Source organism: Mytilus galloprovincialis, chromosome 2, assembly GCF_965363235.1.
Source record: "Mytilus galloprovincialis chromosome 2, xbMytGall1.hap1.1, whole genome shotgun sequence".
NCBI classification, from domain to species: domain Eukaryota; kingdom Metazoa; phylum Mollusca; class Bivalvia; order Mytilida; family Mytilidae; genus Mytilus; species Mytilus galloprovincialis.
In genome coordinates, this window is record NC_134839.1 from 108,392,818 (window position 1) to 108,405,660 (window position 12,843).

Consider the following 12,843-nt stretch of genomic DNA (forward strand, 5'->3'; position numbering starts at 1 on the left):
TCCGTAATAAGAAATACTGATTTTTCAAAGACCGAATTATTTTAATATTTCATTTCCTGTTACCTGTTTTTGTCCATTTTAATTCCTTGTTATCTGTTATGAGCCAAATCAATTTGCTGTTTTGCTGTTATTGGGACCCCCTTGCCCCTTGAGTGGGTGTAGTGATATGCGCCTTATTTACTATAATATACTATTCATAAAAAAAACTATGATACATTTATTTACATCAATTAACTGTACACAATCCTGACATGAGGTGTGTTACAGAATAGTACACTACTGTTCCCACTTAAGTTGTTTTACAGGTATTATAATTACTATCGATGGAGATTTACTGAAAGGTTGAGTAGTCACCAAAAGTAAAATTAAACGTTCATTCAAAAACAAGAAATACACATTCACCTGTGATCAGGGAAAATAAAGGTAAGCTGATACTTTATCCGTCTAATGAAATGTTCATTTATGAATATGCATATTCTAATTCTACATATACAAATTCTTCATTCCTATAATTGCAATTCTTATATTGCTTCTATATTATGATCTAACAAAACAACACGACAAACACAGACGACAAAACTAATCGCGTCCCCACTGATTGGTTACAACCTCTGTTCGCAAAATTGTGGACGTACAAATAAAATCATAACAGATTCCTTTTAAAAAAATCATTTCTTTTTTGCTACTGTGAGCACCTTTTTTAATTACAGAAACCAACACTAATATTGAACAGTATATTGAACTACCTTTCGATACAGTGTGTGTTGATTTGGGTCTTTGAAGGGCTTCATCAATATTTATTCGTCTTAACCACTGTAAATATAATATTTCAGTGCGTATTTATCATTCTAAAATTGAGAATGGAAATGGGGAATGTTATATGAAACTGTTTTCATGCTGAAAAGGTGTGTAGTGAGCTTTTTTCTGAATTCGACCCTCCCATCTTTAGAAAAAGATTTGATTTACGTGTTAAGAAAGTCAAATTTGGAATACATGTCAGTGTATGTGTACAGATTTATTGAAGCGTATATATGGTTATAATTTATAACGGTTTATGTAATCTCACTTGATATAATTTATAACTTCTTTTTATACACGAATGTGTATTTAACTTACTTTATATTTCTACAAGACCACATTCATGTATTTTAAATATGGCCGAGAAAAGCATAACTGTTTAATTACACGCAAACTAAATAGATGTTACTTGGAGTGGTTCTTAAATTTTTAATTGATATAATTATATCCCATTAAAATGTAGCATCTGCAAGTGCTTTTCATGACAACGTTTAGCAATTAAAATTGAAATTTCTTATTCGTATTGTACTGTTTAAAAGTGTAGCATTAAAATGTAATTGAAAGGTTACAGAGCTTCTTTTTTTGGTGCTTTTACCAGGTCATCGCTGGAGATCGTTCGGTGACTTATGTTTATGTCTCATTGGCTAGCATATCACAACTCCCTTTTTATTGGTTGATCGGGATGTGTTAATACCAATTGCATATGTCCATGTGCACGATGTTTGTTAAATTTTCACGTGTTTGTCTTGTTTCAATTGTTTCAATTACAATTGTCTTGACTCAACTATTCGATAGTCTTTCCAATGATATCATCACATCAGATCGTGAAACATAGAAGTTAAGATATTTCTCCTATTTTTGTCACGTAAGTACGGGAAATCTCAGCATCGCTCAAGACCGCCTTTATCTTTATATCATTCTAAGTAGTTCCCCGACTACATGGAAATAACTGTAAAGATGTATTTTTTGCAATAAAACAAATGACAATAATGGAACTAAATATTTTGGCGTGTTATAAACACTTTAAATGTTTTTGATGATAACTTCCTTTTCGTGGTCTTTTTTTTTTAATTCGGTTGACAGTTTTGACTTTTTCTACCCTCTACTCAATACTTCCAGACAATCTCATCAAACAGAAAACATCTCAATTAATCAAATGCGTATTGGTAACAATATAATTCAATAGTATAGCTTATCTTTTTGGTGTAGCTCATTATCATATAAAGCATCAGTCCAAGTGTAATAAAAAAAAGATATGAGAATGCTGGATACACTTACTAAAATGGCAATGAGATTATTATAGTTAGTTATCAAATGTACCAGGATTATAATTTAGTACGTCAGATGCGTGTTTCGTCTTCATAAGACTCATCAGTGACGCTCATAGCAGTGTTATGATTTTTTTCTTTTCTGAGAACATTGCCACATTCTGAATGTGCCTGTCTCAAGTCAGGAGCCTGTTATGCAGAGGTTGTCGTTTGTTGATATATATCATATTTGTATTTCGATCGTTCACTGTTTTGTTTATTTTACATAAATCAGTTTTTTTCGTTTGAATTGTTCTACATTTGTCATATCGGGACTTTTTACAGCCGACTATACGGTATGGATGTTGCTCATTGTTGAAGATCGAACGGTGAATTATAGTAGTAATTGTCTATGTCAATTGGTCTCTAGTGGAGAGTCGTCTCATTGGCAATTGTGCCACATCTTCTTTTTTATATCCATACTCAAGTATCGTTGCAGGTATTTCACGGTCGCCAAGTGTACCCAAAGCCAAAGAATAAATTCATATTAGAATCACGAATTTACCACGTAAACTTCATTATAATTGGCTCTTGGTAACCTTTAAAAGGGAGAAATAGTAACTATTTTATGACGTTTCTGTTTCAAAAACTTCCACAGATAATGAATAAACAGTAAACAAATTATCTTCATTACATGACATACAAAAATGCCACTAAATAATGAGTTTAAATAGCTTTCCATTTTTAAGCCATGGCATTTACGAGTTTGACTGTTCTTCTGGTATCTTTCGCCCCCCTTTTTTTGCATAGTTTTCAACATGTTCAGTTAAGAAATTCAGACTCTTGTATCTTTTCCATTTCATTGACGTCCACATTTTTGGTTCTCAATGCTCTTCAACTTCGTACTTTAGGTTGGCCTTTTAAACATTTTTTAATTCGCGCGTCTTGCGTAAATATAAAATTGTAATCCTGGTATTTATGATGAGTTTATTTGCCAAGTAATAAAACAGTTGTAAAAAGTGTACTTCAGTCTTTTCAAACTTAACGGGTTATTAATTCTGAAAAGTTGGGTTATACATTTTTTTCTTTAATGTGTTGAATCATCATCGAAGTTCAAAATTGTCGAAAATGACTATTTCAATTTTCTATCCTTTTCTTTTGTATGTACGTGACCATTAAATCGGACAATACATAAAGTAGTTATTCGTTCAGTCGTCGTTAAAACCGTCTTTAAAATGAAAATAATACTTTGTAGGTTAGGTTTAAATTTGTTTACTTTTTTCGAAACTGTCCGATCTTTTTGACATTTAAGGTTAAATAAACAATAAACAAACACAATGGTGGACTTTTTCTGTTTTTGCTCGTTGGTCGGGTTGTTGTCTCTTTGACAAATTTCCCATTTCAATTCTTCATTTTACTATAATGTAAATAAATGTGGGGATAAAATGACCCAAAAACATTAAAGTTAAATATATCTTTGAGATAGGTAGACAATTGAACATAATAAGATATAATGTGACTGTTTTGACATGAAATGTTCCATTAAAGAGTTAAATGGCCATCGAATCACACAAGCATATCATTATAACACCTATACTTTGTTATAAACCACCATGTACGGTGTATCAAGTTTGAAATTTACATAATCTTCTAAAGAAAATGTATCGTCTTCAGGTGAAATATCTCTAAATAAATAAGAGAAGATGTATTTGTTTGCAAATAAACCCACATCTACACTATGATTTACATCGTTATACAAGTGTTTATGGATGTATTGAGGACTGCTATAAAAAACACTCCACAAGCTGGGAGAAAGAAGAGGTCTAAAATTAAAAATAGAATAAAATGATAAACAGTATTAAATATATCCAGTTTGATTTTTTAAGTAAGTGTATTAAAAACGTGCATCTGTACATTCAACATATGAACACAATCTAATGTACGTCATTTATGAGACACAAACAACTTTATCATTGCAATCACCGGTAAGTGGGACTCACAATAAAAACTTCATTGAAATATGACTGCCATGAGTATAATAAAGGTAACAATGCTAGATCACAGTTTTACTTTTCAAACATAAAGCTATGGACAGTTCACTGTGGATTGAAGCTTAAGTCCCATATCGCGCAAAAAATGTGACACAGATAGTCTCAAACAAGACTTTTGACAGTTGTTCTCTAGGCATCACAGATAAACGAAAACCAACACTCAGAAGGGAGGCCAGGGAAAACTGGTTCCTTTTGCAACTATGAGAAATTTTCCAACTCAACTTAAATTTATAGTTCGTTCTTATGTTGTACTGTTATACCACTGTCCATGATTAGGGGAGGGTTGGGATCCCGCCAACATGTTTAATCCCGCCACATTACGTATGTATGTGCCTGTCCCAAGTCAGGAGCCTGTAATTCCGTGGTTGTCGTTTGTTCATGTGTTGCATATTTGTTTTGTTTTTTTCATTCATTTTGGGGCCTTTTATAACTGACTATGCGGTACGGGCTTTGCTCATTGTTGAAGGTAGGACGGTGACCTATTGTGACCGGTTAATTTCTGTGTCATTTTGGTCTCTTGTGGAGAGTTGTCTCATTGGCAATCATACTACATCTTCTTCTTTTTTTTTATATTAAACAAAATGTTGTTGCTGAGTTCTGAACAGGACAAACAATTATAACTTTAAATCAGAGAACAGTGTTTAATGCTGAAAATATCTCAATTCGAGGTAAACAAATAAAGTGGTCTGAAACTATATTGTGGATTGTTATGTTTCACTGATCTAAATACTAAGTTAATTGATGTTATAAACACAGAATTTTTATTTGCATATTTGTAAGAGTAAATAAGGCATTTATTTTTAAATAGCATACCTATCTTCTTTTAATAAAAACAGTTTTAAAGCAATCATATGCGACATTAACAAATACCTTTAAAATATTATATTCTCTTGCATGACTATTTTTTGCAGAACACAGTCGGAAATAGTGCATACAATCATTGTATTACAATGATGAAGTAACGTAGATCAGAAATCTGATATAACATATAATATTTCTGTTAAACATGCATTGTTCAAAACTAAATTGAGTATATATTTTTATCCAGTGTTTTGTTTACATTTACTTACAATCTGACTATGTAAAACAAATTATTTTGATGAATTAGTTTTCTGCTCATCTGCAACATTTTTGTCATGTAAGATATTGCCTTCACCCTGCTTCCGTCGTCGCTGGTCGTCCAAATCCTTTTGAACCTTTCTTCTGAAACAGCTGTATCAATTTCATCTAAATTTTAATTTAAAAAAAAGAACACTTGGATAAGATTAAAGTAATTGTCTAAAATTTCTCCAAATTATCAGACGAATCCTTGTAGAAGTGTAAGATTTTTGTCTAAAATCTTGAGAATTATTCTAGAAATTAAAATACTGAAAACCGTTAAAATAACCAGCCATATACTATAGCTGCAAACAACATTGAAGTCATAAATGAGTCAAATATAAACATCTTGAATGAGTTTTCAAATTGAAATGATTTCTCGAATAGCTTCTGAAAAATTTCGTCGAAAGTTTGAATCACATCTGCAACGGTTTTAGAAAAAAGGCAAATATTTCATAAACCACTAAAAATATGAATATCTTTGAAGAGTGTGCTGCTATGCGCAAAAAACTTTTCGAAAACAAGGTGTATGTCAAAAATGATAAATTTGAAAATTCTTTCTTCTTTAATATTTAATAATTTTAGTATTCATTTATATATGAGAGCAACAAACATGAATACTTCAAAGAGACTTTTATAATTTTGATTCATCAAATATGCTTTGGGCCAAACATTCATTCGCTAGATTTTCTAAAACTTTATGTATTAACTTGCAGATAGATTATGGACAAAGACGGCATACAACTACGTCATGTGCACGTTATAGATCCTGATAACCAAATCAAAAATGGATCTGGTGAAGCTTACATGAATAAGGCATATGAAGGATCAGAGGTTTGTCTTAAGTATCATGATTAAGGCTTAGTGCCAATGTCAATAGTTTTATAGGACTACTCAACGCAAAAGTTTTAGACAGCTGATTATGTTATTGATAGGCAGACAAAGCAGTGAATTAGATTTTTCATAAGCTAATGAGAGAATCCAGCTTACATTGTGAAATAAAATGCGCTATAAAAAGCAGAACAACAAAACTTTAGAGCAGTGTAAACAATAAAAGGTCAGCTTTGCTTGAAAAAGTTAATCAAGCTTACTTTCGTAAGTAAAAACAATCGTAAATCTGTCTAGGAGAAAACCAAAAATTATAAGATAAACATATAAATTGGGTTGGCTTCGTGTATGTGGTAATATATCTACCGATCGACACCATGATAACTTGTTGGTAGCTCCTCTGCTCACTCGCCACAAAAAAATTGACACAGGGGCTCGCTGCTATAATTTTATAAATTTTATGAATAGTAATCCCCGTAAAAGAGGTACGAAAGATACCAGAGGGACAGTCAAACTCATAAATCGAAAATAAACTGACAACGACATGGCCGTAAACTATATACAGATATTTGGATTAATTGATATATCAAATTACATCTGGTTGATATTTGTTTCCTTTTATTCAGCAAAACCTTGACAAAAAATCAGAACCTAAGACAGACATCGATGGTGAACACGATGACGATGAATTTGAAGGCAACGCTTGCTCAAACGCTGTTGGATTCATCCAGAATATTGTCGCTGATTTTTACAAAGAATATAGCAATATCGTGTGGTATACAATATATTTGGTGCTATTATTAGCATACTTTGGTTATTTTATTTATTGTATGTACCACCTCACTGATAATGATAAAATAACTGAGGAAGGATCTATCCGATTAATCGTTATAACAATATTACTGGTGGCTGGGATATCATTTAAACTACTGACTACATTTGTTAAACTTGATTTCACCAGCTTCGAACGGGAATTTGAGAATTTTATGGGAAAATATGGTTTCATGTAAGTACATTCTAAGGTTATGAATATTAGTATTGTTGCAAGTCTATAACTAGAAAAAAAAAAGATGTGCCGGTAAAAGTGTACATGGTACAACTCTCCATCCAAGTCACAATGCATAAATGTATGGCCTTCAACATGGAGCCGTCTAATCTATAGACAAAACGAGAAATGAGACACTTATGAACCACACAAACAAACGACACATATTCACTGAACAACAGGTCTATAACTTAGGACAGTCGCAAACAAATACATCGGATTTAAAGGAGGGGCGAAAGATGTCAGAGGTACAGCCAAACTGATAGAACGAAAACAAACTGACAAAGCCATGGCTAAAAATTAAAAAAAGACAAACAGACAAATAATAGTACACAAGACACAACATAGAAAACTAAAGACCCCATCAAAACTGGGGGTGATCTCAGATGCTTTGGAAGGGTAAACAGATCCTGCTCCACATGTGGCACCCGTCGTGATACTCATGTTTTTACAAACCCGGAAAATAGTTTAATCCGGTAGGTCACATTCATGAAAAGGGAAGGGGATCGTAGTTACGATCTAAGGAATATATCTGATATCATCTGTGAAACAGTTATTTTTTGCGACTGTCCCAAGTCAGGAGCCTCTGGCCTTTGTTAGTCTTGTATTATTTTAATTTTAGTTTCTTGTGTACAATTTGGAAATTAGTATGGCGTTCATTATCACTGAACTAGTATATATTTGTTTAGGGGCCAGCTGAAGGACGCCTCCGGGTGCGGGAATTTCTCGCTACATTGAAGACCTGTTGGTGACCCTCTGCTGTTGTTTTTTATTTGGTCGGGTTGTTGTCTCTTTGACACATTCCCCATTTCCATTCTCAATTTTATTCTATACAGTCAACAAACTCGTGATGGCGTCCGTAAAATTTACAAAGTGATGACTTCAATTTCACCATTTGGAACTTTTGGTTTAATAGCTTTCTTGTGAGCAGCAACCCCTATCTATAGGAAATGATGATAGGAAATTCAAGCATGGGAATATCGTACCAATTGGGAGATATATACTCCGTTTTATATAAGCGCAAACCTTCACCTAACCTGAATAAATAAAGTTTATCTCTATTTTGTGCATTTTTCCTTTGCTCTTTTTTTGTGATAATATTTCATATCATGCAACTCGCTTGAGATAAAAAAAATTATCGCTAGAAACTAAGCATGCACGTGGCGTTGCTAACGAAATTAAAATAGCTATAAACAGATTATCATTGGTCATCTCAATCTCGTTGAGATGATCAGGCCCAAGACCACAATTAATGACCCCGCTTTTCGTTGTTCACGAATATAGTTCCCCTTAATTATAGTGTATTTTTTCTTTATTTTTTTTCTTTGCCTTTTTCATTCATTTGTTAGTTTTTATGGGGTGGAAATGAAAGAAGAGAGGTGAAATAACTTTTTGTTGAAGGTATTTTAACTGATTTTAATATGGAAAGAGTGATTAGGTCAAGTGCAAAAAGGTAATATTTTCTGTTTTCGGAACATCTCTTGACTTGTCCATAGGGGTATGGATGTGTATTGGCTAAATTTGTAAGTTACATCAGAGCAATCTTTCTGAATTTTGGATATGTTTTTGGACTAGTACTATACATTACACACACAAAAAATTTGACAAAAAGATTAGGTCCAATTTTTTTAATGAGACAAAAAGTTATAAAGAACTAATAGAGAAATTAATTGTGGTCTGTGGCCATCAACGATAATCTATAATTATACAAATGGAACTGGGTAAAAAATTTGCATGGTCCCCTCTGGATATCTATACATCAAACAGATAATGAAGTGTTTTAAATGCAAAATTATGACACACATCAAACACTATAGTCAAACACATTCTATGGCAAATTTTTTATTACATAAAAATAGGTAAATAGATAAATGTATATTTTCATATTCTCTTTTAACACACAAATTTGTATAAATGAAATACTTAGTATGAGCAAGGATTTGTATAGTTATACGAATCCTTGGTATGAGAAATAAAAAGTTATCACAATATCTATAAAACTTTTAAAGTGATTGATTGGTCTGCTTAGATATGTACAATTATTAATTAACACTGTAAACATTTAAATGATAAATTTGAAAAATACATCTGTGCTTTCATTGAAATTATAATGAATTGAACAGCCGTTTATTTGGTATTATTTAAACTTTAACTGTTATTAATTGTTTTATTTATTTATATTTAACATTTTTTTGCAGAATACACATATGTTTCATAATCCTGGCTATTGGTGGTAACATTGCTGTCATTATCGTAGAGGTTATACTGAAGGAAGTAGACAATCTAATATCACTCCTTGGAGTTTTTTGTTTTGTTGTTGTTTTCTACGTTACTTCACACAATCCAGCTCGGGTAAATACACACATTTCAGCTTAGGCAACTTCATATAATCCAATCAACCTCCTTGTCTTGTTCAACATTTTAAATTATTATTTGTAATATTTGTCTGCCTCTTGGTACAGTCAGTGTAAACTGTCTCGAGTGTTAATAAAGTTAATAAAGTTCTAATCTTTTAGCAATGATTATAACTTTTGGAGGAATCAAATTCACTTTATTTCATTAATCATGTTATAATGGTTACCATTAGCAGTGGCGGATCCAGAAATTTTCATAAGTGGGGGCCCACTGACTGACCTAAGAGGGGGCCCGCTCCAGTCACGCTTCAATGATTCCCTATATAAGCAACCAAATTTTTTCCCGAAAAGGCCCCCCCCCCCTAAATCCGCCTCTAATAAGATTTTGTATATGACGTCAACATTTCATTTTTAGAAAGGCATTATTTATGACACCCTTCAACGCCATAGGTAACTAAAGCAAAATATTGTGACCGATATTTCATGACTTGGTATGATTGAATGTTGCCTCTATATATGAGATAATGCCTAGAGAAGAATATATTTTCATATAAAATTTTATATATATACACAAACATGGGGAAGGGAGGTTATCCAAGGTATAATGAGACAATATTTCATAGATGGAGCGTCACGAAATATTGTCTCATGAAAGTAAAAATATTGTCCAGAACTATAGGAAACACAGTTTCACTTGGGGACGGGGGATTATTTTATGTTACACATACGCTTATGGTCCAATAGTCGACGTATATTTGTTCCTCCTAACAGAATTTCAACTAGAAACTCGGCTATCAACGATGACATAATATCTGTTCCATTGGAACAAATAATATACACCATTTGTTCCGTTAGGTATAATTTATTCTAGTGGAGAATGTTTTTTTTTTCATTTGAAACTTATATTTTGAAGGAACTTCTATTTCATGACATGATTGTATTGATTTTCTTTTTATCTTATTGACCATCATACCACATCTTTTTATTTTTGTATTCCAGGTGAATTGGCGTCCTGTTTTCTGGGGACTTGAAATACAGTTCTACTTTGCATTAGCAATAATCAAGTGGCCAATTGGAAACGACATATTTCAGTGGTGCGGAGATCGTGTAACAGAGTTCCTGGCACATACAGACGCCGGTGCTGGTTTTGTCTTTGGTGACGATACATTTAGAAACCATTTCTTTGCAATGGCAGTAAGTTATAAATAACAGAACATCATACTTTTTATGCCCCACCTACGATAGTAGAGGGCATTATGTTTTTTGGTCTGTGCGTCCGTCTGTCCCGCTTCAGGTTAAAGTTTTTGGTCAAGGTATTTTTTGATGAAGCTGAAGTCCAATCAACTTGAAACTTAGTACACATGTTCCTTATGATATGATCTTTCTAATTTTTACGCCATATAACTTTTTTACCCAATCTCACGGTAACATAGAAAATGATAGTGCGAGTGGGGCATCGTGTACTTTGGACACATTCTTGTTTAATCAAATTTAAGATCAGGGGGTCGTTAACACATTTGGTATCAGTTTTCAGAGTTCGACATCCAGCTGGTAGTGTCGGTTAGTGCATAGAAAGGTATATAATATGAAACTTAGAGCAAGGGGTTTGCGCCGATCTCTTAGTTTCATATTATATACCTTTCTATACATCGCTGCATTGAAGACCTGACCTTCTGCTGTTGTCTGTTCTTCTATGGTCGAGTTGTTGTCTCTTTGACACATTCCCCATTTCCATTCTGCATTTTACTATCCGATTAAGCACAAATAAATTAATAAATATTTATTTTATTATAGTGTCACATATTGATTGACAATTATTACTATCACAGTATTCAATAAAACAATCAATACCCAGTCATAAATTTGACTTATGAGACACTTAACACAATTTTAATTCAATATTTTATTTAAGTCTCATCTCTCAATAATATATAATACAACATTACATTAAATGTAAAAATATATAAATATAAAAAAGGAGCCATTCTGTACAGAATTACAAGAGACTATAACATTAAAAATTATATACAGCATTCATCTATTAAAAAACATATTGACATTAACATTATTTACAGTATAAAACATTTCTACGTCTATTTAATATAAGATTACAGGCTTTGGCACAGCTACGAATCATATTATTATCTGTAAATAAAAACACTAATTTCTGTTCATCATCAAAGACATAAAATCACTATTAAAATTTGTTGCTTCATCAAATAATTTTTTTTCTAAAATCGTCATATAAAGGACACGATAAAATAACATGGGCTTCATCTTCTAAAATATTCTTACAATTATCACAGACTCGATCTTTAAAAATTATTTTTTCAAATCTCCCCGTTTCTATTCTTAGTGGTGCTATACACCAAATCGAAATTTGGCAAAAGAACTCCTTTTTAAAAATGGCATTGGAATTTTACAATAAGTTTCCGTTTTAAAACTGTTCTTAAATAATTTATATGTACGAAGTTTGTTACCACCTTTACCAGATAAAGCTTTCTCTGATTGTAAATTGCCTTGCCACTGTTCGACATATTTACTATACATTTTAGACATAACAGTATTGACAACTGAGGTACTATCAACATAATCTGTAATTATACACAAATGTTCTGCATTATACTCAGAATTTTTTTTCCTTTCATGAAAATTCCAATTTTTTATACACTTATGTTTTTTACTCATAATGTCTGCCCATATGAAAATTTTTCTGTTTAAACGATCAGAACTCGTATTGTTCAAACGGCACCATAGTCGAATCAAGCATTGCCATTGTTTTTGAAAGATAGGTATCCACCCCATATCCTCTGCAACTGCAGCATTCGGAGTATATTTACCCACTCGAAGAAAAAATCTACTAGCTCTATTATGGATGGCATTTATAAAAGAAAATTTTTTGCAACCTCAAATACCAGCACCATATTCAACAATTGGAAGCACCAAACTCTCATATAATTTTGAAAAGACATTATGAGTAACACAACGTAAGATTTTCATTAGCTATAAAAAGGCCAAGTGCTCTATTTGCAGAAGCTGCAACAGCGTTAACCGTTACATTATAATCTAAAAAAATCACTTAAAACTAAACCTAAATATGTATAAGTAGTAGAATCAATGATATCATCCCAACATTTAAATTCAACATGTGACTTATTAACAGAAGGTGTTCTAAAATGCACAATTTTACACTTTTTGGAATTAATGGTCTTACAATTATCTCCACACCATATATCTAATGCATTTAACAGAATTTGTAATGCTTTTTCGTCGTTTGCAAGTAAAACCACATCATCAGCATAAAGCAAAATACAAACTTTTTCATCATCAATATCAATACCACACTCATATGATTTCAAGAATGAAACTAAGTCATTAATATATCAATTGAATAACAAGGGAGACAATGGACATCCTTGTTT

The 12,843-nt window shown here is 32.3% G+C and overlaps 1 protein-coding gene across 1 annotated transcript in view; it reads left to right on the plus strand.

Moving 5' to 3' along the window:
- Nucleotides 1-266: 266 nt before the first annotated feature.
- The window catches only part of LOC143065322 (putative transporter HI_0519), a 49,894-nt gene continuing 37,317 nt past the window's right edge, over nt 267-12,843 (plus strand). Inside the window, exons 1-5 of the mRNA XM_076238829.1 lie at nt 267-423; nt 5,911-6,028; nt 6,649-7,028; nt 9,266-9,419; nt 10,421-10,615. Of these exons, the coding sequence (XP_076094944.1) occupies nt 5,918-6,028; nt 6,649-7,028; nt 9,266-9,419; nt 10,421-10,615 (840 nt within the window). The 5' untranslated portion in view covers nt 267-423; nt 5,911-5,917. The remainder of the gene's footprint in view (nt 424-5,910; nt 6,029-6,648; nt 7,029-9,265; nt 9,420-10,420; nt 10,616-12,843) is intronic.